This window comes from Zonotrichia albicollis, chromosome 1 (assembly GCF_047830755.1).
Source record: "Zonotrichia albicollis isolate bZonAlb1 chromosome 1, bZonAlb1.hap1, whole genome shotgun sequence".
Taxonomy (NCBI): Eukaryota; Metazoa; Chordata; class Aves; order Passeriformes; family Passerellidae; genus Zonotrichia; species Zonotrichia albicollis.
In genome coordinates this window covers 47185714-47210110 of record NC_133819.1, presented here as the reverse complement: position 1 = coordinate 47210110, position 24397 = coordinate 47185714, and the positions used below count along the sequence as shown (strand labels likewise).

General features: G+C 44.9%; 1 protein-coding gene across 1 annotated transcript in view; it reads left to right on the top strand.

Annotated features, from left to right (window-relative positions):
• The first annotated feature begins 3419 nt into the window (after positions 1–3419).
• The window catches only part of TBX20 (T-box transcription factor 20), a 37999-nt gene continuing 17021 nt past the window's right edge, over positions 3420–24397 (top strand). Inside the window, exons 1-6 of the mRNA XM_074540396.1 lie at positions 3420–3702; positions 5746–5980; positions 7260–7424; positions 12748–12856; positions 18365–18523; positions 22017–22093. Of these exons, the coding sequence (XP_074396497.1) occupies positions 3576–3702; positions 5746–5980; positions 7260–7424; positions 12748–12856; positions 18365–18523; positions 22017–22093 (872 nt within the window). The 5' untranslated portion in view covers positions 3420–3575. The remainder of the gene's footprint in view (positions 3703–5745; positions 5981–7259; positions 7425–12747; positions 12857–18364; positions 18524–22016; positions 22094–24397) is intronic.

The window sequence follows — 24397 nt, the reverse complement described above, 5'->3', positions numbered from 1 at the left end:
GTCCCTCGTGTGTCGTTCCCGTCGTGATTTATGTAGGTGAGGAAAGGGCCGGGAAGAAGCGGCGCTCACGGTTTTCACGGGATTGAGCTTTCTCCCTGGTTTGTCAGGGATCAGAGAGGGGTTTTGGAAGCGGGCTGCAAGCTCCCTGTTTGAAACCTGACGGCGAAACTGAGACCTAATCCTGATTTAAGCTGGGAACCGAACGAGGGAGATGAGGCGTGCAGCGATTACCCCACTCTGCTTCTTGCTGGCTCACAAGAGAGTAAGGAACTTTTTGAGCAAAGTAAAATGGGGGGGGGGGGAAAGTATTTTGAAAGAATTATGAAGCCTAATGAATGTCTCTGCCACAGCAGGCTGACACCAGCGACAAACACATGGATTTGCTAGATTAAAAACAAATCTGCAGTGTAGATTGCATGTCCTTCATATACGGGTAAACAATAACGAAGGATTTAATTGAAACGGGTTCAAGCGAGGCAACAGCCCTGCTGGGGAGCAGCAGAGCTGGTAACTGTGCTCTCGGGAGGGGTCGGTGCAGCGGTGACAGCCGCTCTGTGCCTGGGCGCGGCGGGGACTGGCAGCTCCGGTTCGCATCCCTTGGGAAGAGCGCGCGGACGTTTCTAAACACATCCACTTGGTTGGGAAAGCAGAGAGGCATCAAGAGCTTTGGGGTGGTAGTGTATTCCCCTGCCACCCCCTGGTCTCTGGAAGCCGGCCCGTCGCCGGAGAGGGCCGTGGGCAGGGACGGCAAAGCAGCCCGGGGAAGCCGCGCTCGGGCTGCCTGATCCCTGAGTCTCTCCAGTTCGGCCCCGGCGGGGGAGGGAGGCGTAGCGAGGATTAGACGGCCGGAGTTGAGACCCATTCCCTGCCCACGGGGAAGGAGGGGGTCCTCTGGGCGTCTAGACAAGGCTCATTTCCTTATCGGAGGCGGAGCGAGGGAAAAAAAACTTAAAAAATACAGACTCTCATCGGATAGAGCGAAAAATTGCATGGCATAACCAAGTAAAAGAAAAGTCATCCCATGTGGACGGACCCGTTTAAAATAAAATAAAACGAAGCTCCTGGTTTCTTTCCACCCCGTTTTTTTTACCTCCAAGGTACAAGCAGAGATCTGCAAGCCCCCAAAGCCAGTTCCTCTCCCCGGGGAAAACGGGGGAAGCCCCGTCCCAGCTCCACGGCCGCGCCGCGGCCTCGGTTGCCCCTCGCCCTCTGCGCCCGGGTGCGCCGTGCCCCGCTCACCGCGCAGCGCTTCCCCCGCCGCGGCCGCGTCCTCCTCCCCCGGGACTGGAAATCCCGCGGCCAGGGAGAGCAGAAGTCGGTCCGAGCTGCCTCAGCTGCCGAGGCGGTGTTTCTCAGACAGACGCACAGAAATATCCAGAGGCACCAACCGCCCCTCTCCCCTCAGCCCCGATGGACCGGGGGCAGCCCCTGCTAGGGGCAGGTATGTTACGACCTCACTGCTGAGGGACAGAAATAAGCAAAGGAAAAAGAAAGGTTGTTTGGGGAATTTTGGTTGTTTGGGGGTTTTTTTCGGTTTTGATTTGTTGAGGTTTTTTTTGATTTTTGAGGGCTTTTAAAATTTTTTTGGTAGGATCTGAGCTGTTACTTTGGCAGGTTTTATTATCCTTACTTGCGCGGCACGCACAGTAGGTAGGAAACCAAAGGAGACTTAAGCATCCCTGTTACCAGCAGAGGAAAGGTGAAGAGGATAACTTCCCGGCTGTTTGTACCCTCCTTTGTCTGTCTTTTCAGGCAGGCCAGACCCTGCTTTTCAGGTAGGGCCAAGGGAGCGCAGAGCCGAGAGCTCGACACCCCCGTTCCGCCGCCCCTCGCACGCCCGGAGGGGTCCCAGGAGCGCGCAGGGAAACCGGACCCGTATTTGGAGGGACGTCCCTCGGGATACAGTGGTAAAGTGTTGAGGGGACTTTTTGTTTGTTGTTGGTTTTTTGGGGTATTTTTTTTAAGATTGGTGTCGGCAGAACCTCTCGTCTCTGTTTCCTTGTGTCAAGCAAGAGGCGATGCTTGGTGAGCTGACCCTTCCGGCTGGCCGGCCGCGGGGCTGGCTGGGCTCTCCCCTTTCGCTCTTCTCCTCTCGCTAATGCCTGAGCCGAGACCGGGCCCCCAGACCGCTGTGGGCCACACCGAAATCCTCTGCCAGACACTTTAGGCTCTTCTAAATAGGCACGTCCCGTTTGCGATAGGTATTCTATCTATTAGCAAATCCAGGTAACAAAAGGGCAAACTGCAGTTGGTTCTCGCTGATCTCAAAGCGATAAAGCACTGTTTCGTCCTCCCCACTCCACTGGCCGGGCAGGGTGACCCAAATAATTCTTTCTCCATAACAATTAATTAAGTGTAGTAGGAATGGGATCTACACCGGGTATGTATGGCTCTTGGCACGAGCCTGCATAATAAGAGTGCTTGGATTCTATTCTAGATTTAGAAGGTGGAACTCCATTGATAAAGTTACACGTCCTCTTGTGAGTCGTTCTAGAGAGTAAATATCTTCAGTGATATTTTTATTTAAAGGAATTTTATTTAAACGCACCGCTTTTCTTTATTTAATTTATTCATGAGAGTATGTTTACATGGTATGTGTGAAGGAGCACTGGTGAGAAACTTACTTAAATCACTGCCTTGGAATAAGCTATCGTTGGTACTATCAGCCCGTCCCGACTTTGTCTGTCTTGTGTGCCTGATCAATACCACCTATTTCGGCGCAGCCGATGAAACGGATTTGAAGAAAACTGTGCGATGAGCGGCCCACGCACTGGTTGGACTGGGAAGGGGATGCTGCAAGGGTCTCACCTGGAGTCGGTGGGGGGAGTACATCTCACCGGAATGACAATATTTGGGATCCGGTGCAGCAAAACCAAGGGTACGATCTTAAGGGACGTTCTGTCCCAACAGAAAGCACACAACGACAAAAACGTCTGCTTTGAAAGCTGCTGTCTTTTAATATTTGAATGCAAAAGAGAAAACTGACACTCACACACACGCACCAGAAAAATTCACAATTACATTTCATCCTTTCAAGCGCCTCTCCGCCGTGTCTTGCCTCGGCAAAGCGAATAGCCTAGGGACCTTCTCGGGAGCATCCCTGGCCGCGCGGCCTGCCCCTCCTTCCCGCCCCCGGGGCTCGGAGCAGCGGATGGCGCTCCCCGGACCGCAGCCGGGGCCCCGGCGGGGAGCGGCGCTGGGGTGCCCAAAGGGGAGCGGCTGCGGGGAGCTGTCCCGAGGGCCGGCCGCCCCCTCCCCACCCTGCGGGCGGGCAGAGCCCTCCCCTCCCCTCCCCTCCCTCCGTCCGTGCCTCCTCCTGCTGCTCCTGCTGCCCGCCTCCGCCCCCTCCCCCGCGGCCGGGCCGGGCCGGGCCGGGCCGGGGCCCTTGACGTGTCCCGGCGCCGATTGGCCGCCGGCCGATAGGATCTCCGCGGCCCCGCGTTAAGGCGGGGGAGCGCTCGGCGCCCGGAGCAGAGCGCTCCCGGTATCCCGGCTCCGCCATCCCGGCCGGTCCTGCCCTGCCCCCCGCCCCGTCCGGGCAGCGCCGCACCGAGCCGTGTCCCCGCGCAGTGGCCATGGAGTACACGCCGCCCCCCAAGCCGCAGCTCTCCTCCCGGGCCAACGCCTTCTCCATCGCCGCGCTCATGTCGAGCGGCAGCTCCAAGGACAAGGAGTCCCCCGAGAGCACCATCAAGCCTCTGGGTGAGTGGGGACGGGGGTGTCCGCGGGGTCCGTCCGTCTGTCCTGTCCGCTCTGCTTCACCCTTCTCAGCGCTCCGGCAGCCGGGTCGGGCAGCGGCGCGTCCCCCCTGCGCGAAGGCTTCCCCTGCAGAGGGTAAAGCAGCACCACCTAAGCTTGAAGGTTGAGTGCCGTCATCACCCACGATCGTTTTGAGGCTGTTTATAGCATGAAGAGTTTCCTAAATTCCTCTAGTTTCAGTTATGCCTTTTATTTATCCAGCTTCGCCATTTGCACAATAATCCCACGCCCTAAGGTAGTTCAATTTCTCTTCGCTGACATGAAATGAATCTCTTAAATGGATATTGCAAAACCACCCTGGTTCTGAAGTGAACTTAGAGACGCTCCGTTGTCGTGCCGAGGCTTACAAGGGGTAGTAAAACTTGTGCGTAGAACTGAAAATCCCTTCACTCCACAGCTCCTCGATGCAGGCTCATATAGGCTGTTTAGCTCTACACAGACCGGGAGGAGATTTTTGTAAGCATTTGTGATTTTCGGGTAAGCACTTTCGCTCTATTCGGTTGCCTCGATTCAGAATCCTGAATGCTTTTAAAAAACACGAACATCTTCTCCTCCTCCCCCCCGCTCCAAGTTTCTGCGGTTTGTCATCCTTGCGTGTATCCAGGAGTTCGCAGAAAACTACAAAATATGTGTTAAGCTTTCAGGGCGCCAATGAGCAGGATTACACTCAATCTTAAAAGAATTTAGAAAAGGCAGCCCCTCAGCGTCTGCTGCACCTAATCAACTGTCTCAAAAGATTTCACATAGCTTAGGGATTCATTGAGGACTTCAGTTTTAAGTCTGGGCGCTAATGTAGGCCGGGAACGTTGTAGCATTCCCGGTCGGCGTATTTACATGGGTTTGTGTTAAACTTTGTGTTAGTGGGGTTGGTTTGATTTTTTGGTTTTGTTTTGTATTTTTCCTGAAAACACTTATTTAGTTTAACTTTTCAAAAAAAATTAACCCCTTCCCTCATGCCATTTAACTAAAAATCGAAGGTAAAGGACTGCCTGTGACTCGGTTTTTTATTGACTGGAGCTTTAGGCAAAACCTTTCCCTGGAGGGGCAGGGCGCGTTCGTGCTCCTCCCGTTCTTTGGCGCCGGGCGGCGGATCCGCCGCCGCATCCCGGTGCCGCACCGCGGGGCCGGGCTGAGCCCTCGCAGCCCTGCTCCCTCCCGGCCTCGCCTCCGGCGGAAACTCCCAAGGGAGCTGCTGAAGCGCCCGAAGCCTCCCGGGGCATGCGGGGGTGGGCGGCGGAGCCAGGCGCGGCGGGCGGCCCGCGTCGGCAGCAGCTTCTGCACCCGCGTAGCTTGCGCGGCCGCACGCAGCTCCTCCGGGGCCTGTTTCTCCAAAGGAGCGGGCTCAGAGTCAGCTAACTGGCTGGGATAAAGGCAGAGCCAGCTTTCCGGGAGGGTGACCCTGTGCCCGCTGTTTCATTAGTATTTGGGGTTCGTTTCCCCGCTAAGGAAGCGCGGAGCCTGCGCGGCTGCGGTCGAGCTCCTTCTGCTTTGCGCTCTCTACCAGCGGCAAAATCCAGGAGCAGCGTCCCGTGCTCCCCCAGCGTGACCCTGGCCCTCGGCAGCCCCTCGGCGCCCAACGCTCCCGTTTTAATGAGAATTAGTGACCTTTCCGTGGAAGCGCTCGGTTGGCGGGGGGCAGCGCGCAGGGCTGGCTCTGCCCCGCCGTGCCCCGCGGAGCGGATCGCGGCGGGGCCGGGGCCGGGCTGCTCCCGCCGTCCCCCGGGAGTCCCTCCCGGTGCGCCTCTGCGGGCTCTTCCCGGAGCTCCTCTCCCAAAATCAACACCGCCGCCCCCAAATGATGAGCAGACGCCTAAATAATCGGCCGGGTGTGCGAGGGCAGTTAAACGATACATGCCTTTCATATATATATATATATAATATATATTTAAGTATCTTGTCTCGGTGATCCTATTGTCCTGGCTGAATCCCTTCTCTCTCTCTTTCTCTTTTTCTGTCTGTCTCTCTCTTTTTCTTCACACCCTGCAGAACAATTCGTTGAGAAATCCTCCTGCGCCCAGCCTTTGAGTGATTTATCTAGCCTGGATCCTCACGGGGATTTCAGCAGCAGCCCTTCTTCCCTGTGCACCGAGCCCCTCATCCCCACCACCCCCATCATCCCCAGCGAGGAGATGGCCAAAATCTCCTGCAGCCTGGAGACCAAGGAGCTCTGGGACAAATTTCATGAGCTGGGTACCGAGATGATCATCACCAAATCCGGGAGGTAAGTCTGGGCAGCCCCGGGGTTTCCCTCCGCGCATCCTTCGAAAAGCGGCTTTGGACGGGGGAAAAAAGGGCAAAGTTACCGAAACCCCGCAGGTTTTTTTTTGTATCGGGAGAGCAGCACGGCGGGGTTAAGGGGAGGAGGAGGAGGGTGAAGCCCCGTATTTGCCGCAGCCCCTCGGCGGGCCCCGCTGGGGCAGAGGGAGAAGTGGCCGGGCCGGAGCGAGGTGCGGTGCGGTGCGGCGGGGCCGGCTGAAATCCATGCGGGGCGTCCTGGCGGCGGGGAAGAAGAGTTGTTTCCGAAATAATCAGGTTTGTGACTAAAATCCTGCGGCGATTTTGAGGCGCTGGGTTGGTATAGACCGAGGGAAACGCGGGGTCGTGGGGAAAGGATCCTGTCAGAGCTTGGTTTGGTTTGTTCTTTTCTCTCTGTTGGAAAAACGCACAAAAGAATTTCAGGCTTTCTTCTTACCTCAAACTATGCCGTTTCTTCAGTAAAGCTTGTGGGGTTTGGGTCAGTCAAACGCACTCCGGAGGAGCCAAATATTTTTCGGGGTTTTTAATCCCCAAAGTTACTTTTTATGAACGTAGTTGCCTGAAGATTTATTTTTTCCCCTAACTGATAAGATCTATCGGTATGTGTTTTTATTTTTAAAAAATAGGTGTAAAACATGCAATATAAAGTTCAATATTTTAAGCTGTCAAAAATTATTTAACTTTATTTCTGGTCTACAGGATAACCTTACATTTTAAAATTGTGTTTTGTCAAAACAGTACAGAACAGAAATGTTTTGGTTTTGAAAATTCCGTTCAAAAATATTGCGAGCAGGCTTAAGAAAACACTCACGTAAAATATGTGAGAATAACAACGGAAATAATTTTGGAATATTTCCCTTACCGTAATATGGATCCCGCAAAATAGAAATAATTAAAGAAAATCCAAGTTCCTAAGTATCTATGTACCTTAGCTACAACTATTTTCTGAAATCGTTGTGTGCTTTAAACTATCAGGCAAATAGTATATTTCTCCTTTCCTTATTCACTTTTAACAATGTTTTTCTTTTTGCTCCCCAAATATAATTTCGATTTCAAGCTGCTTTTTATCTCCTTATTAGAGAGACACAAGATCTAACTCCCGTCATGTGGAAGCAAAATCAATACATGCTTTAAGATTTTGCAGGGGATTTAAATATAATTCTTACTTTTAGCCGCTTTTCAGATGCTTTGTTATTTCTGTTCTCTGCCCAAATATTTATTCTGATTTGCCTTTTTTTTTTTAGGAGAATGTTTCCTACGATCAGGGTTTCCTTCTCAGGAGTGGATCCTGAGGCCAAGTATATTGTGTTAATGGATATAGTTCCTGTGGACAATAAAAGATATAGATATGCCTACCACAGGTCTTCCTGGTTAGTGGCTGGAAAAGCTGACCCTCCTCTCCCTGCAAGGTTTGTAGATTTTATTGCTGATCTTTTATTTCTCTTTACTATTATTTTCCCCATTCACAAAATATGTTGTATTAATATTTCCATTCTGTTTGCAAACAGTGCTCTGAGATTTTGAGTCCGTGTTCAACAAAGCTGGTTACAAAACTCTGGATACAATTTTTGTGTTGCAAAATCTGGCTTCAAATCTCTGCTTGAGATTTGATTTATACTGAGTATTCCAAGATATGCAGAATTTGGTTAAGAGCTCTTTTACACATACCAGGGTTTTAATTTTTTTTTTATTTAAGTTTGTCATGATTCAGATAAGAAATCTTAAAAAAGAAAAAAAGTGTCCCTTGGATTTTCCCCCCCAATATTTGACCTCATAATTTAAAGCAATCCAGGCGCCACCAGCCAAGCCAAAAGAGGAATAAATTGCAGCTCATTGCTGTTTATGCTTGAAATTATATTATTTCTGTAACATACCCAGCATTTGCTAACCATCGATTTTATTCTTGATCTTAATCATCTCTTAAGCAGCCGGCAAAGTACAGATCAGTTCTTCATTTACTTTTCTTTTTGTTGAAAGATCATTACATATTCTGAAACATCAGGAAAAAAACCCTCTGTAAAATAAACCCTCTAAAATAAATTCCCTTTTCACTACAGAAACAAATGCTTTAGAAATTGAATTTCTAAAATAATTCCATTAATGCAATTAATGACTGCTTCCTTTAAGCACTGGGCAACCGAGGCTGCAGTGCTGGGCTGTACAGTGGGAGGGCAGGTCAGGGGAGACCCACACTTCATCGTATTCAGCCCAGCACTTCTGTACCTACTTCAGTCCCCAAGGCCAGTGAGCCTGCAGCACATGTCGAAAGGCTTTGCTGAGTCAGAGCTGGAGATATGGAAATAACGCGGATGGAGCCTCTCTGGCTTCAAAGAAACTTTTTGCGGAGGGCTCCCCGCAGGAGCACAGATCTGCTCCAGGTGGCTTAGCCTGGGGTTAAGAACTTGCTTATTACAGAGGCAGAAATTATAAGTGAAACACAAGAAATGGAAACCAATTTTTTTTTTTTTTTTGGTGTGTGAGTATAGGCACCAAATTCTGCGCGATTTCCTTATATAAATAGTTGAACTGAAATCTTGGTGACTGGTGATCTCTGGAAGGCTGTTCAGGGGAGTAAACAAACAAAAAGCGCAAGCAGAGAAGCTGTGATTAAAGACAGCAACCTAGGAGTTATGTCTGCTTTGTTTTCATGGCCAAAAACTCCTTCTTGCAGTGTGGTTAACGTCTGAGGGCTTCATTTGACGTATTGTAATAGGCACTGATCAAAACCCAAAGAAAAAACACAGATCCTGCTCCAAAGGAGTCAGCATCAAAAGAAGAAATAACAGAAGAACAGAAATAATTTTAAGGCAGTGTTTCCCCCCTTCTTATTTTTCTGTTCACGCCCCTTTTGGGATACCTTTAAATAGATTTCTAATTCACACTCTCTCTGGCACAGACTTGTTCAACAAGGAAATATTGGAACGTAAGAAAAGAGACTGGAATAATTAGTGATTGCCCTACTGAGTATTGGATAAAACATTCTTGAAGTTTAACAGTTATTTTTATTGTACTGCTGCAACTTTTGGGAGTCCTCAGCAGATCAGTGCCCCTATGTGGAAATCTGTGCTGTTCCATTTTCAGGATGCTTTGCCCCCATGTGTGAATGTACACCTTTCCTGCTTCATTTTCAGGATGCTTAGTTAAACAGACTATTGATCAGAGCACAGGCAGAGGCTGCTTTTTTCTTTGTGTAGACAGCACTTACATATACATTTATGCACTTTGTCCTCCTTATACTTCTCTTTGGTGAGAAAAAGGATGTCAAGAGGTTCAGCGTGCCAGTGTTTGCATTACCAGTGCTTCTTCTAGAGTGTTGATGCATCTTTTCAGGTAGGAGGCCTCAGTCTTGCTTGAAAAGATTAAAAGTAGTTCTCCTCCCATCTTGAAACGAGTTTGGTCCTGCTCCAGTAACAAAACCCTTAACGAAGTTATGATTTCTTGTGCTCCAAACGCAGGGTTTTAGCTCTCCCTGCTTGAGGAGTGTCAGTGAGAGGTGTGTGTGTGTGTTTTAGTGTCTGGGAACTGGTAGCAAGGTACTTACTCCCCACATACATCACTGCCTGCATCTGCCCAGGCACAGTGACATCAGGGGAATAATTCAGGAGTTGCATTGTTCCTGGGTGTAAGACTTTGCAGGATTGAACCAGTTTGATGGTTTTACTCTTTCCATTATACAAATAACTTTCAACACTGTGACAGTTTTGTAGGTTTTTTTTTTGGGTTTTTGGTTTTTTTCAAATTAATAAGTATTCTGTGATTCTGTTTGAAAGATTAGCCCTTCAGGGAACTTTCTATTAAAACCAGTTTTATCCTTGTCTTCCTGCTGTCAATGTTGAAGACAAGTTTATGTTGCAATGAACAAGTTTATGTTGCAATGAGCACTTAAACAAAAATACTTTTCAGAAAGTCTTTTGTAAATCTTCTAAAGTGGTATCTGGGGATAGAGTTCCTATGTGATATTTTGTGTTTGTCTTCCACATTATTAAGACTGTGTGAAACATCAGTTCAATAATTTTCCACATGTACCTTTTTTTGATCATCTTCCTTTTTTGCCTCATTTCTTTCACTCAAAAGTTTATCACTATATATTTTTTTAAACTGTATTTGTCTACAATAATTTGTTTAATGAACTTAGTGTTTATAGACTTACAGAAAACTCTAGGCAGGAAACCTTTAAAAGGTATTATATTTTGAGAATTATTTGAGATGTTACGGTAAATAAAAGTAGCATGCACGGGGACCAGACCATCTGTTAAAGTAAATAGAGGGAGTGCAGTGTTGCATTCCAAAATACACAAGAAAGAAGCAGTACCCAAACCTTGTGTATATCATGAATCATTATATACTGCAGAGCAAATTCACACCCAAATATGGCTCCCAAATCCTTTGTGAATTGAAGCGAGGAGCCCCTCACATCTGGCTGGCCTTAGGCAGCAGATCCCAGACAAACTTCTGGGAGAGCCTCGTGTGCCGCCCTGGAATGTGCACGTTTATCTCACTGACCTGTTTGCTCGTGAACACTCGTAGTCTGGCCAACAACTTCTGCTTCTGAAATTGCTAAATTGCTGTGTCAGGGGTTCAGCCCTCTTCCCTGAGGTGCGCAAGCTCTGGCTGCGGGAGAAGTGTGGGAAGTAGGTGTAGCTCACCAGGTGGAACCCTGTATTGCAGTGGGATTGTTGGGGTGTAGCAAATGGGCAAAGAAAAGGAAGGTCTATTATTATATTGTATACCAGTAATTGATATTCTGGTGCCCATCCTTCAGTGACTCTCCTGTTAACACTCTGTTTACAGGCCTTTGGTAGTTTTAAAGCAGTGCCAAGCATTAGCCATGATGGTGTAAAACAATTGTGCTCAGCTTTTCAGCACAGGGAGGTCTTTACTCATTCCCTGCACATATTTGAAATACTTTGGCTTCTTGGTCCCAATTAGCCAAACCTTGCTGAGCCTGACACTCTGTGATGGCAGTAAACACTATTAGCTAGTATCCAGACACTCAAAATTAGGAGACAGGCTCAATAAAAAAAAAAACTAAAAAAAGAGAAAAAAAAACAGAAAAACAAAACAAGAAAAAAAAACACCAAAAAAACAAACACCCAAAAAAACCAAAAACAAAACCCAAAACCATCACAATTCTGGCTGAAAATTTGCAGGGCATTTTCGACATTCTTTTTGTTTTGCCTTCCCTAATTCAGGGCTCTAAACATTGAATTTTTCACAGTTTTTTTAGAGGAAGGCAAGGTTAGTTTTCATGAGGGCTAAAATTCTTTTGACATAACATGATTCCAGATCTTGGGATTTCAGATACATCATCATTTTTTATGAGCTTTGCAGTGCAATCAGCAGAGTCGATAGCAGTGAGGACGCCTGCATGCTAGGAATATTTTATTGTGACAGGAATCCTGGCTCAGCATCCCTCCCATGGACATAGCTAGAGCAGCCAAGCTGGGCTTTGGATCAATGTAAGGAAAACATCCTGCACATCTGAGGCGAGCTGTGCTGGTAAAACTTTAGTTTCACTGTGTCTTGGGGATTCTGCTGGCAAAAACAGAACACAGGATCAAATCTCCTTCCTCTTGGAGCAACAGGGCTGCTTTCCCCAGCGTCTTTGGTATGGGCATTCCTTGATTAGGGATCAGCGTGCTCTATTAGAGAGTTACACCCCACCGTTTAGTGGTTTTTCCATTCTAAAATCATAGCTCAACAACAAGAACAAATGTTTATCTTCCTAACCTGGCAGCTCAGTCCTGCCCCACCCACCTAATGGAAGAAAGTAATTTGTGAGGCCAAAGACATCACCCAAAATGAGAGTCAGGCCCTGAGTGAGTGATAACCAATGCAGGCAATAGCAAACCAGGGCTGGTTTGCACTAGCTGAAGGTCTAGTCCAGCTCTTAATATGCCATCACAAAAGAATGGCTGAGTTAATAATTTTCAGCAATACATTATTCCTATAAAATCATTGCTCTTAAACAGCATGGCACTTGTAATTAGTGTAGTCATAATGTATATATCATTGTATCTGCATGTCTTCTTGCTTCCTTTTCTTCTGCTTAATTTCCCAAGTGTAGGATTGTTAATAGCAGAGCTGCAACTAATTTTTCATGTCAGACCACTGTGCTGGACTGCAGCCTTCAACCTCCTATAAACAGACGTCACCACAGCAAATGTGTGATCGAGTGCAGGTTAAAATCATTATCACGGCTTAATGTTACATATAAAGAAAAATGCATTTTTATCTGCATTCCCCCATTATCTCTGTAATGACACCATGTTTTTTCTCTTGGAGTTGTAGTCATTGTTATTTTAAGTGCTTGTTAGTACAGCTGTGGGGAAAGACATGATCAATTTTTCATTTGGGAAAAGACACAACAGGGAATGTTAATGTCTCCATTTTAGATAGCGGGATAAAAAAAATAGTTATGGTTAAGGAGCAGTCTAGAGCTCAGACACAGGATTCTCAATTATGTTCCAGTGAATTAAATAAGTCATCTGCTTTACTGTTCTTCATGAATATCTTTATTTCAGGAATTCATTAATTTGGGGGAGATGGTGTCACATTTCAGCAGCAGATCTGTATTACCCTAAGTTCTCAGGATATCTATGCCTGGGGAACCACTGCATATCCCAAAAGCAAAATGATGTGTGCATTTTGACTTCATACAGAGGTAGTGCCCACACACAAGCCCAGAGGTGAGATTTTATTTTGATCAGGCATTTTCTCTGTGTTTTTTAGGTTGTATGTGCACCCCGACTCCCCGTTCACAGGAGAGCAACTGCTGAAGCAGATGGTGTCCTTCGAAAAAGTCAAACTCACCAACAATGAGCTGGATCAGCATGGCCATGTGAGTAGCTCTATGGGTGGGAAAGGGAAAAGGAATCACCAAGGAACTGCTTGCTTGTGCCACAGGGCTAAATGGGAGAGGGTCATGGGGAAAGGCTGCCATGGCCCCCACGTTGCACCTCTTTTAGCCAGCTCTTCATACCACAGGGGTAGAATATGTTGTGTGAAGCTTGAATGTGTTTGTTTTAACATGTTTAAGGGTCCTTTTGGGTTACTTTGTTGTTGAGGAACAGGCAACTTTCAAAGTCAGGATTTTCTGTAATTTCATAAGGTGGAGCCTCGTTCAATGGTTCAAATCATGCTCCTGTTTCCATCAGAAAAAAAACATCCATCAGGGACAAGTTCAGGGTGGAGTTGAACATCAGATCAAGGGATAGAAGGGAGGCAGAAGAGCCTTTTGTTGTGCTTCTGCTTTCATTTTGCTGTGACTTGGCAGTATGCTCTGCCACGTGCCATGGCCAGCCAACCCATGTGCTTTTATATGTGTGCTTGGAAGCTCCCTGCAGGTCACTTCAGGCCACCTCTCAGGGTTGGGTCTGTCAATAAGAGCTCTTTTACTTCCAGACTCACCACAGTATGGGCTCAGAGTCAGAAGAAAATACTGACCTGACACCAAAGCTGGGTCTATAGAATTATAAAACATAAGCGTGCCTCAATTGCCCTTGAAATAACTGTGGGCTACTTGCAAGTCAAGGTGCCACAGGGTGGGCTTGGGCCTCTGAAAGAGACAGGTCCCAGCTCTGATTGGTGCCAGTTTGTTTTCCTAAGCCCTGGAAGGCTGGAAGATGGTGAATAGGATTCAGAGCTGCTTGCCACAGGTTCTTGCTATGCTCCATCAGTGGGGACAACTTCTGTAGTTATCTGAGTGCCTAGTGGTAGGTGGTAGGAATAGGTATTGTCTGTCCTGTTCTCTCCATGAAAGTGCCTGTAAAGTGCAGGAACAACTCGATAGTGCTCCCAAATTGCAAAAAAAGAGCTAAAATTGTTGCCTCTGGGCTTGGTGATTCTCTCAAGGACAGCAGAAGGAGGAAGGGGATGGATTTGGAAGAATTGTCGACTGAGAACAGGGCAATTCAGTTTAGAAGAACGAGCATAAATGCAGCGTTAGTAAATGAGGTGTTGGGAAGAGAGAAATTATGTTGAATTCTAAAACATGTTCAGGGATAACTAATTCATTCAGCTGAATAATTGCTGAATACAATGTATCAGAAATCCCTTCCCTAGTGTGGTATTTATTGCCTGGACTGTGAGAGACAGTGGCCATTTGTCTCAGCTGCGTTCTGTGCAAACGTTTCTCATCCAAAAGAGGATTTTCACTCATTTCAAGAACTGAGAATTGAATCACAGCCATGACCGTTTAAAATACATCCTGGAAATAACAGCATCAAAAACAGCTGAAACCCCCAACAAATAAACAAAAGACGGCCCAGATAGATGCCTCTGTGTTGTTCTTTTGTAGAGATCCATCTGTGGGTATATTGTTCTTGAACCAGTCCCCACCGTTGTTCCCTTCAGGACTAGTGGAGAATGGTTTTGCTTTTTTCCTCTCTTTTATTTCATAATCTGTAGAAGGGCAAAGCTGAAGATTTGTGAGGTCTATCACCGAGTGATGATAGAGCAGTATACGTGAGCACTTAAAAAGAAGCATTTTTCATCATAACAGGGGCCATGTGTTCCTCTAATAAAGGGCTCGCAGCAGTATATTGCAAGCTAGTTAGGAGAGCTGCACTTCCCAGAAGCCCAGAGGAGTAGGAAGAAGAAGTGGGTCTGAGGAGCTGTCGGGAACAGAGACATGTGGCAGAGCAAGAAGATGTAATCATCTCAAATACAGGCGGCAGGAGAAAATGATCCCTAGTGTTTGAGACACAGCCTTCCCATTCATTTCCGGAGAAGCTGAGCTTGATCCCATTCTTTACACAAAGGCTCTGGACAGCCAACAACAATGGAAAGTTTTGTGTGCTCACCTAAGGATAAGCCCTGAAGGCTTGATCCTGTGTTGATTTGAGTGTCAGGTGTTACCCTTTCACAGGCACTGTCTTTTTAATATTTTGTGGGGCTTTATATTCCAAATTGGGATGTCAGGTTTTATGTGCTGCCTTACTGAAGCTATGCGTATACCATCATTGGATGATCAGTAGAACTAAGGAAGAAATCAGTTCTCTTGAGCCTTTAAGGAGGGCTCCCTCTACTATGGCTCAAGGCATTTCTAAACTCTTATGTATGAAGAGGAGAGGAGAATTGAAACCTCCTGAAATCTCTCACTTCTGTTTGAAAGACCCAGTCTTTACTTTTTACTTATGTTTGATAAGGCATGTTGGCTCCTGAGGAAGTTTGGAATACCCAAAAGACTAGTTACAGGTAGGGAAAATGGATCCAGCCTGATTCCAGTTTGTTCTAGTTGTTTGCTTTCTTCACTGTCCAGAAGACAGTTTTGGGTGTTAAGGTAATTGTGGTTTATTTGTAGGGTGGTTCCCTTCCTGAAAAGGAAGAAGTAGAGAAGAGAGGCATTTGTTTGTTCTAGCATATGTTTGTTTTCTCTTATTCTGAGACTTTAGGGTTGGCAAGCATTTCTGATTGTCTACCTTCAGCAGCATGTGTAACCCCAGAGTTATGCACATATTCTCCTCAAGCCTCAGGCAGAAGTCTTATCTCTGTGTGCATGGCCTACCGCTCACTGCATGGAAACACTTTCAGATTATCCTTACCAGAGGAAGGAAATGGCTCCTATCTCTAGATTTTTACAGCCAAGCAAGAAATTGCCATTTTTCTGACAGTGAAATATATATGAGTGTGACATTTTCCCCCCCATTTTTGGGGGGGAAAAAGTGATACTTTTCACAGAGTGCTTTCTTTAGGACTTTTCATTGCCCTTCGTTGGAGGGCTATCATTTCTGGTTTATGGTGAGGTGAGCCATGAGTGTATACATTATTGTAATAATGTACTTGGCATTATTTTTGACATTTACTCAAACACATGAATCTATGCAAAAGCAAACTCAAAGTTGTGAAAATGTTTAATAAATAACAGTGAAAACTGAAAAGGGGTCATGGAATAGCCACAAGGATTTATGCCCAAGTTTTTTTTAGTCAACAAGGCACAAGTTAGGAACCTTGGTGCTTTCAGAAAGAAAACTTTACATGGTAGTGCTATTATTTGAAGCCGCACTCACAGCACAGCTCCTGAATTCAAAAACCACCTTGGAATTTTGCAGCTGGCATCCAGATTGCCTCTGGTGGCTGGTCTGTAGCCAGTGGGAGCCAGATGCCTACAAACCTGCCTGACCTTACAGCAGTCAGGATCCTGTAAGGAGGTATCCTGGTCATCTCCCCTGACTCAGGCTGTCAGCACAAAGGTGGATGGGGTGGCTGAGGGACTGTGGCTGCCAGCAAGTGTGTGCAGGAGGGCAGCCATGAATATATGGGCACCTGAGGTACCTCTTGGGACATGGCAGCAGGATTGTCACTGAGCTGGCATAAGGCATTTTCTGATAGCTGCACCATGCAGGAGGGGACTGCTTGGACTTTGAGGCCACTCTTGGAGCCTGTTCTGTGAGGAACACCCTTTGGATCTCACTCCTTTGGGCTGTTTTTATATGGTCCTAACACAGATATTAAGGAGTGTCTTTGTGTGTCACCAGCAGCTTGTGGGGGGTTGGAGGTGGGGAACCACACATACAGACCCTCGCATGAAGGAAATGGTGACATATTCCTTGGTCATGGGTGTTTTGTGACCTCCTGGCTGCATTCAGTACTTGTTTTGTACATAAATGACCAGACTTGCCTTTGGTGGGAATGAGAAATGTAGAGTACCATGGCAAGGGAAGTTATCCATGTGCACTCTATGTTATGGAAAACTTTCATAAGGGATTACATGGTCTTGTTTGAGAAATGTAGTTCATTCATCACAATTTGCATTCAGAGAGGAGTGAAAGGAAAGGGCATGTGTGGGAGCTGCTCTCAAGTTTTTCCTCCTTCCGCCTGACTGCTGCTCAGTAATGCCTTGTAATGCCTTGGTGTGGATATCATGGCCATGAAAGGCAATGGAAAGTACCAAGGTCTGTGGGCCAAGCCCTCAGTAATCTCATCACCATCCACACACCCTGCTTTAAAATGTCTTTTCCATCCGCTTAGAGCACTCCAACTATCTAGGATGGCAAGATTTTACAAAGAGAGGGAAAAGTGCTAAGGATATTAAAGGCAAGGTCTGTGGCCACTGCATCTGTTCCTATACAAAATGGTGAAGTGCTTTGAAAAAGGACCTGAGCTGGTTAAAGCAAACATGCAACACTTTTAGGATGATGGCTCACTGTCATTGCAATGTCTTTCTTGTTGCTCTGTGCCTCCCCCCAAGTCCCAGTGTGATTCTTGGCAATATTTGGCCCCAAAGGAGCAGCAAAGAAAAACACTGATGGACATTGTAGCCGTGATAGAACTGTCTCTAAGCTCTCCACTCCAATGCAATGTGCAACCTTTCTCATTGACTTAGCATGAAATACTGCACTGCTCCTGCTATGTTTCAGCTGAAGTTAACGCTTCCTGAGGAATGCACATTAGCTATTCCAGATGTAGGGAGCTGACTGTAATGTCGTTATGACCCCTGCAAAATAGAACCACCCACACCATTGCCAATTTTGTCTTGTGACTGTGATTATATCCAAAAGAAGGGCTGGTGTGAGCTGAGCTCTGTATTTAATTCTTATATTGTAATACTGTGGTTAGAGACCGCCAAACAGGCCTCCAGCCAGTGGTAACTAAAGCAAAGGGGACTCTTGGTTTGACTCCAGTGAACGTTGAAATTGGTTGGTTGGTACCTTGGGTTTAGAATTGTTTTGGGAGCTCGTAAACAATTATTAATGAGGATAGAATAGCAAAACCCAGTCATTTGGGGGTTCCGTACTGGTTTCCCTCCTCGCTCTCATTTTTGGTAGTCTGCGGTGACGAGCGCTCCCGAAAGAGTTTGTTTTAAAAGTTTGCCACAGTGAAAGGCTACGTGGAGTTTTACTTTTGGTCAGATGGTTTGTGCTGCTGCTGGTAGGCTTTTGGATAGGTCTAATTTTTTCCATAATTTTTTTTCTGAGAGATTTGTGGCTGTTTTCATTCCACACGTGCATTTTTGCAAGTGGGGGCTCTTGGCCATTATCTTTCAGGAGTTACATAGTCACACCTGCCAACCAGGGCACACTCTGGCAGTGACTAATTCTGTATGTAAAACACCTCACCTGTAGGAACAGGTATTTATGCCTCAAGAAATGCATGTTCGCCAGTGGCGTAGGAGTGAGAGGATACTAGCTTCTGGGATGCCTGCTTTTCCACCTTCATTTACTGGAATTGCCCAAAGGAGCTGGAGAATTTACTCTGAAAATCAGCCCTTGGCTGGGTAGATTTCAGGTGCTTCCCCTGTAGTGTTAATTAGATCTTTCTCTCCCCTCTTCCCCCCCGTAGTTTTATAGCCTTTAAGGGCCCTGTCAACCTTCCTCTCAGGACAGTGCTCTGTCATTCTTCCTTGCAGATCATTCTGAACTCCATGCACAAGTACCAGCCAAGGGTGCACATCATTAAGAAGAAGGATCACACAGCTTCTTTGCTAAATCTGAAATCAGAAGAGTTCAGAACATTCATCTTTCCAGAGACAGTTTTTACTGCTGTTACTGCCTACCAGAATCAATTGGTGAGTAGAGTCGCTAATTTCCACAGATGTAACTAGATCTCAACCTGCTAAAAACTCCCTTCTGCCCAATCTAAACTAGGAAAATTTCTGCTATAACCTACCTTTCCATGCCAATCTTATTCATATTCACGACTAATTCCTGAAGATACAGCAGTAGTACAGACTTCAAAGAGCAGTAAGAATTATTCATGAGAGTAAAAATGGCAAGTAGGAAGCTTTCTTTTGTCTTCCCCTCTGACTATAAAAAGCTGCTTGCATATTAACATTTAGTCATTTTCTAATTATAGCTCATTAAAGAACTGTTCTTATTTACAGTGATGTCTTTCATGTCACAAGCTATGAGCTGAGAGAGATTCTGGTTTGCACATGATGATTTCATGGGCTTAAAAAGTTGACTAATTAAGCTGTAAAGCTCAAACGTAGGGAAAATCACTCAGAGATATGCTTTTCAGAGGCTGCCCAGATTACATCCAGATGTTTGAATTTCAATTTGCATGCCAGTGAATAATATATACAAAATGGAGGAGATCATAACAATGGATTGCTAATGAGTAATTTTAGGAAGTCTATAAACAATCAGAGAACAGAGGCTCTGTTTGATGGTGGATTTGACTTAAATATTAAAGTCAGTGGAAATACGTTGTTGCCTTCCGTGTGATTCAGAGCATGCTTTAAGGACTTACTGACTATGGTACTTCAAAAAAACCCCACCTATTTTTCTGCTTAGTTCCCTCAAGTTAAGAAAAATATAGGCACTGCCCAATATGTGGGCAGGCAGCATCAGAGATTTAACGTACCTGGTGGATTATTTAAAGAAGAAGGCATTTCCTAATATGAAGCAAAAGCAATTTTGAAATGCTATGAATAAAATGAAACTAATGCATAGGGTGCCAAGGAAGCTCTGAAGATAATATTAGTAATATTAAGTCAGTCCTCATGACAGACCCCACATCCTGCTTTAAGGCTTTAATAATGTATTGATTTAGACTTAGATTTGTATCTGAATGCTGTAGAAAACATACTCAGCACCTGGCAATTTCAAGAAAATAATGTTTGGACAGGCAGTTAGATTTTTCCATGTAACTTTCTTTAGAAACCAGCAAAATAGTAACAGGCACAAAACCAGCTAAACCCAGAATTTATTTCTGTAGGATGGATTTTTGTCTACCGACGATATTTACACTAGAGATGTTTCTAAACTAAAAGCACATACATTGAGTGCTGGAAAATTTCTCAATGGAACATCTCCGGAACCCCTAGAGGTTGATGTTGTCATTTTATTTATGACTAATGAAAATGGAGCCTTTTTTCATTTTTGCCATTTCTTTCAGAACTGTTTTAAGGAGGGATTGATTACATTTCTGGAGGTTATTAGATAAAAGCTAAATACATTACACTTTCAACAAACTATCTCATAATTTAAGATTTAAAGGGCATGCATTTATTTAAACAGTCAAACCACTGCCACAGAGTTGAATTGTAGGTCAGATTTCATTTTAAAATGCTTTCTAGCAGATGTTCTCTGATTGTTTGTGAGACAGTCTCTCAGGAAAAATATGGCCATAAATGATTGTGAGTCTCATCTGGCTTTGGTGGATACAAAAAGTTTCTTCTGTGATGTCATACCAAAACTTTAATATCAGGAAGATGGAAGTTTGATTGGTGAAAATATGCTCAAGAGATGAATAGACATCCTTATTGTTCTGCAGTGCAGTTGGCTTGGTGTGTCGGTGATCTCAGTCAATGGAACTAGTTAGAGCTTGTCTTTTTTCAAAGTGGTTTTCAAAATGCTGCCATAAAAATCTTTACTGGATGTGAGGCACCAACTTGCCACTCTGCAACATCTCCGTGAGCTGAGGGCTTATGGGTGTCTTGGAAGTAGGATGAGCCTATAACTAATTTTCTGAGATGTTTCAAGGTCCTTGTGACAAGGCTTCAAGATTGTTTCCACCAGCTGTATATAAGTGATGAGACAACCTCAAACCCTCCACTAGCACTCAGGTCCATGGTGTTTGACCACTGACAGACCCTTAATTAAAAATTTAGAATTTTCCTTTGTCAGCATGTCCCTTCCTCTCTGTGTTTTCCTCAGAACACCTCTTTCTCAGAATTAAAAGTTGTTTCTAGTTGTCCTCTTTATTGTTTAGCATTTTATATAAATATATATTTGTCCTCCTTATTATTTTGTTTTTATTTTGGGGGGAGAAGCCACCGCATTTTGAAATATATTTGTTTGATGAGAGTGTTTCATTGTTTGAGGAATGGAAAAGATTGGAAAATATCCCATTTCTTTTTTTCTGAGTCTTGAGGCCCAGTTATTAAAAATGAGGTTGTAGCCTCTTTGATACAGGTTTTTTTGGATCTTTTTTTTTTTTTTGAAGGAAGTCAGGCTGACAAAGCCCCTTAATGTGAAATTTTGAGAGCTGTTTGATTTTCTTAAGCTAGAGGTGGTGGCATTCACTGCCCTGCAGGATGGGTCCTGTGTTTTCTCTCATCAAGCTCTAACTCCCACTAACAATTTTACTTTTAGCTCTTGGAAGAAGTATGGCTGGAAAATCCAAATATTACAATGATGTCTGATGTTTTAGTCACTAAATCTAAATTGGTTGGATAGATTGAGAATTTCACAAGAACAATGGTGCATTTTTTTCCTGGTCCTCAAAAAAACGTATTGAAAGCCACCACCATATGCCTGAAAAGTTTCATCACGAAGGGGAGCTCAGATGTTTTGGGGCAGGAGGGATTCCTGGTCAATTGGGTTGCTCACTCAAAATGGAAAGGCTGACTGAATGAGTGGGCAGGTTTATAGCTACCTTTGAAGATGGAAGGAAAGTTTTTATTCATGATCTGTGGTTTTTCAAGATAAAATAGTGATAGTTTCAGTGAGGTTACTTCTTCAATCCAAGCTCTGTCACTTTTAATCTGAGCTCTCCCCACATTTTTCCTTCCCTTCCTCAGCTTCTTTTCATACAAAACCAGTTAAACTGCCCCTATGTGGTGGCTGGTAGAAATAGAGAAGATTTCCCTGGAAAATAAGTATTTTTTAATACCAGCAGTAAAAAAAAAAAGGTGGTGGTGAAGTGAAACCGTGGCATCAGGTCACTGGGGCTTGTGTTGGTTGGTGAGCAGCTCCACCAAGCAGGCTCAGCTCTTAGCAGGGTGATTTGTGCTGCCTGTGGAAAAGACAACCTGATTGATGCTGGTGAAATATTTGGAAGCTGTAATGCTGTCTGTGGGTGGGTTCCTCCTGCTCCAGGCAGCAGGAAGGCTGAGCCTGCTGTGCCCTTTGGTCTTCCCACTGCCACACGTGCAGTGAGTGCAGCCTGGTTTGCCTCCTCCTCAGCTCTGCAATGTCTCGGGAGCAGCACACGTGCACGGGGGCACGCGGATGAAATGGGCAGGGAAGCCACAGGGGATGGATTGGCCAACACTTTGTACACTGCAGTACCCTGACACTGTATTCGTGTAACGTTGCTCTTTTTTGTGTTCCCAGATAACCAAGTTGAAAATTGACAGCAACCCTTTTGCTAAAGGATTCCGTGACTCTTCCAGACTCACTGATATCGAGAGGTAATGGGGACTTTCTGTTTACTTTCCATGCAGATAAGATAAAGAGAAGAGAGAGTTTGTAGGAAAAGCATCCTTTCAACTCTTGAGAACCTGTGCATTTTAATGTTATCTTGCTGCATACAGTAAGACTCCTCCACATCCTTTAAAAATACTTATAAACTTTATGAAGAAAGAGCTGTTTTGAGTTTTGACATCTGTTCCAGTTGGGGCCAATATATTCGTCTTCCTCAGGGGGCTTCTTGAAGGGGGAAGAGGGTCAGTTTTACAACTTCAGAATGAAAAGCTTTTTTCTTATCATGCCATTTAATCCTATTGAGAGCTGTGAATTGGGTCAATGGGAAACAAGGGCAGTGGTCCTGTGAAAAATATCTTTACAGCTCCCCACTGCTCAACATAGTGGAAAAGAGAGAGGGGAGCTCCCAAAATTCACTTCAGCAGTCCCAGACACCAAATTGGCAATTAATACCATCAGGATGACTCCCATAACTCCCACTCTGACAACAAAGATGCCATTTTTGTTTCACCAAAGTTGTATTACAAGCTGCATCAGGGGAAAACTTTATCTGGAAACTGTTCTCTGTGTGTACAGCTCATTACAAGCAACTGCTGCCATAGGGACAGAAGCATTAACCCACAGCTGAGTTAGGAAATAAACTTCAATCTCTTGGTAGCTTTCCAGCACGTCACATTTTTATGGTGTCGTGTCAAATAACTTGGCAAATGAAGCAAATTAAGCTGCTTGTGTCCTTTAAGCTGGAAGAGAACTCGATGGAGATGGATATAGCACATCCAATTTTTCCTATGAGCACACAATCATGAAAGAAAGTTTGGAGAGGCCAAAACCCTCCAGGCTCCTATATGGAGATATCCAGATGTATCTGTGAATCATTTTTCACAGGTGCATGCAGGGGACAAACTGCTCAGTGAAGTCATAGCCACAGAGCTAGAGAAAGTCTTTACAGCAGTTCAAAAGCACCTCTATCTAAGCAGGCCCATGGATGGAAAATAGTGGTATCCTTTACACCTTACTAGTGACTGGATCATAAGTGATCTGTCGAGTAAATGGGTAAAAGAACAGTAATTTGTGGGAAAAAAAGGCTTGTAGGCTGCACTGCGCATTTGCAAATTTGTTGGAAATTGTTTCTTAAATAAAAGACTTCATTGAAAATGAAAACAAACAAAAAAAGGAGGCAAATTTAATAAAATAGCATGGCCTGCTGTATTGAGAGAATACTCAGGTAAACAAGATCCAAAACTCAGGTTAGTATGCAATAAATAGTAAAGGAAGGACCTGTCACAAGAGGTTTCCTTGTTTTACAACAGGAGACATCTAAAGACACAGCTTTGCAAGGGCGGAAAGAGTCTGAACAGATAAGCTCGGAGAAAAACTTAGTTACCTCTGTGCAGATGAACTGACTATCGTGGTGCTGGATATGAAGGGAATTTTTCCAGAGGACATCTTATTATAACAGCACATGGCATGGAGTCAGAAATGCTGAGCATAAGCTGCAGTGCCCTTTTGTTTATTGATAAGTGTAAGAATAGAGCCTGAGACAGGCAGCCAAGCCCAGGCACAAATGTTGCCACGAAAGATAAGGCAGACAAATGTGAAGCCTACAATAAATACAAGAAACAGAATGTGAAAAGTATTAAACTTACATTACAACTCTGGATTTGAGAGCCCAGGTTTCAGTCAGGTCTGATTTTGACTTAAATTAGAAAACTTAGCCCTGATTACTAATACAATATTATTTAAAAATTTAGAACCTGCTGCAAAACACATCATGTCATGAGATAATAGAAGTGTAACAGGCAAGTGAGCTGGTAAGAGAGTGTTTGAGAATTGCCTAAGTCAAACAAATGGTGCAGAAATATCAAGGGGTTTTTTCGGTTCTGCCATTAAAATACTCAGGCACATGAAGACATCATTCTCTAAGTGCCCACTGGTTCTATAGATTTTCTTACCACCAGAAAAATCACTTGAAGAAATCCAAAGCAAAGCAAAGGAAATAGCAAAATAAATGACAATAGGAAGAATGGCAACAGAAAGAATTTCTTATTTGATGTCCATTGCAACATTAATTGCAAATAGGTGAATCTTGAATAGCACAGCATGACTCTTCCTCAGTCTAATTGGAAATGATAAGATCACTGCTGGAGAAAAATACTTATTTTCCAGAGAAAAGACTGTGAAGGCCAAAACACACTTGCTCAGCTCTTGAAAATTGACTAGTTCTCTAGAAGCTGTGAAAATACTTTCCCTGCACTGCTCCCTCAGCAGGCATGCACTCAGCACGTGTGTGT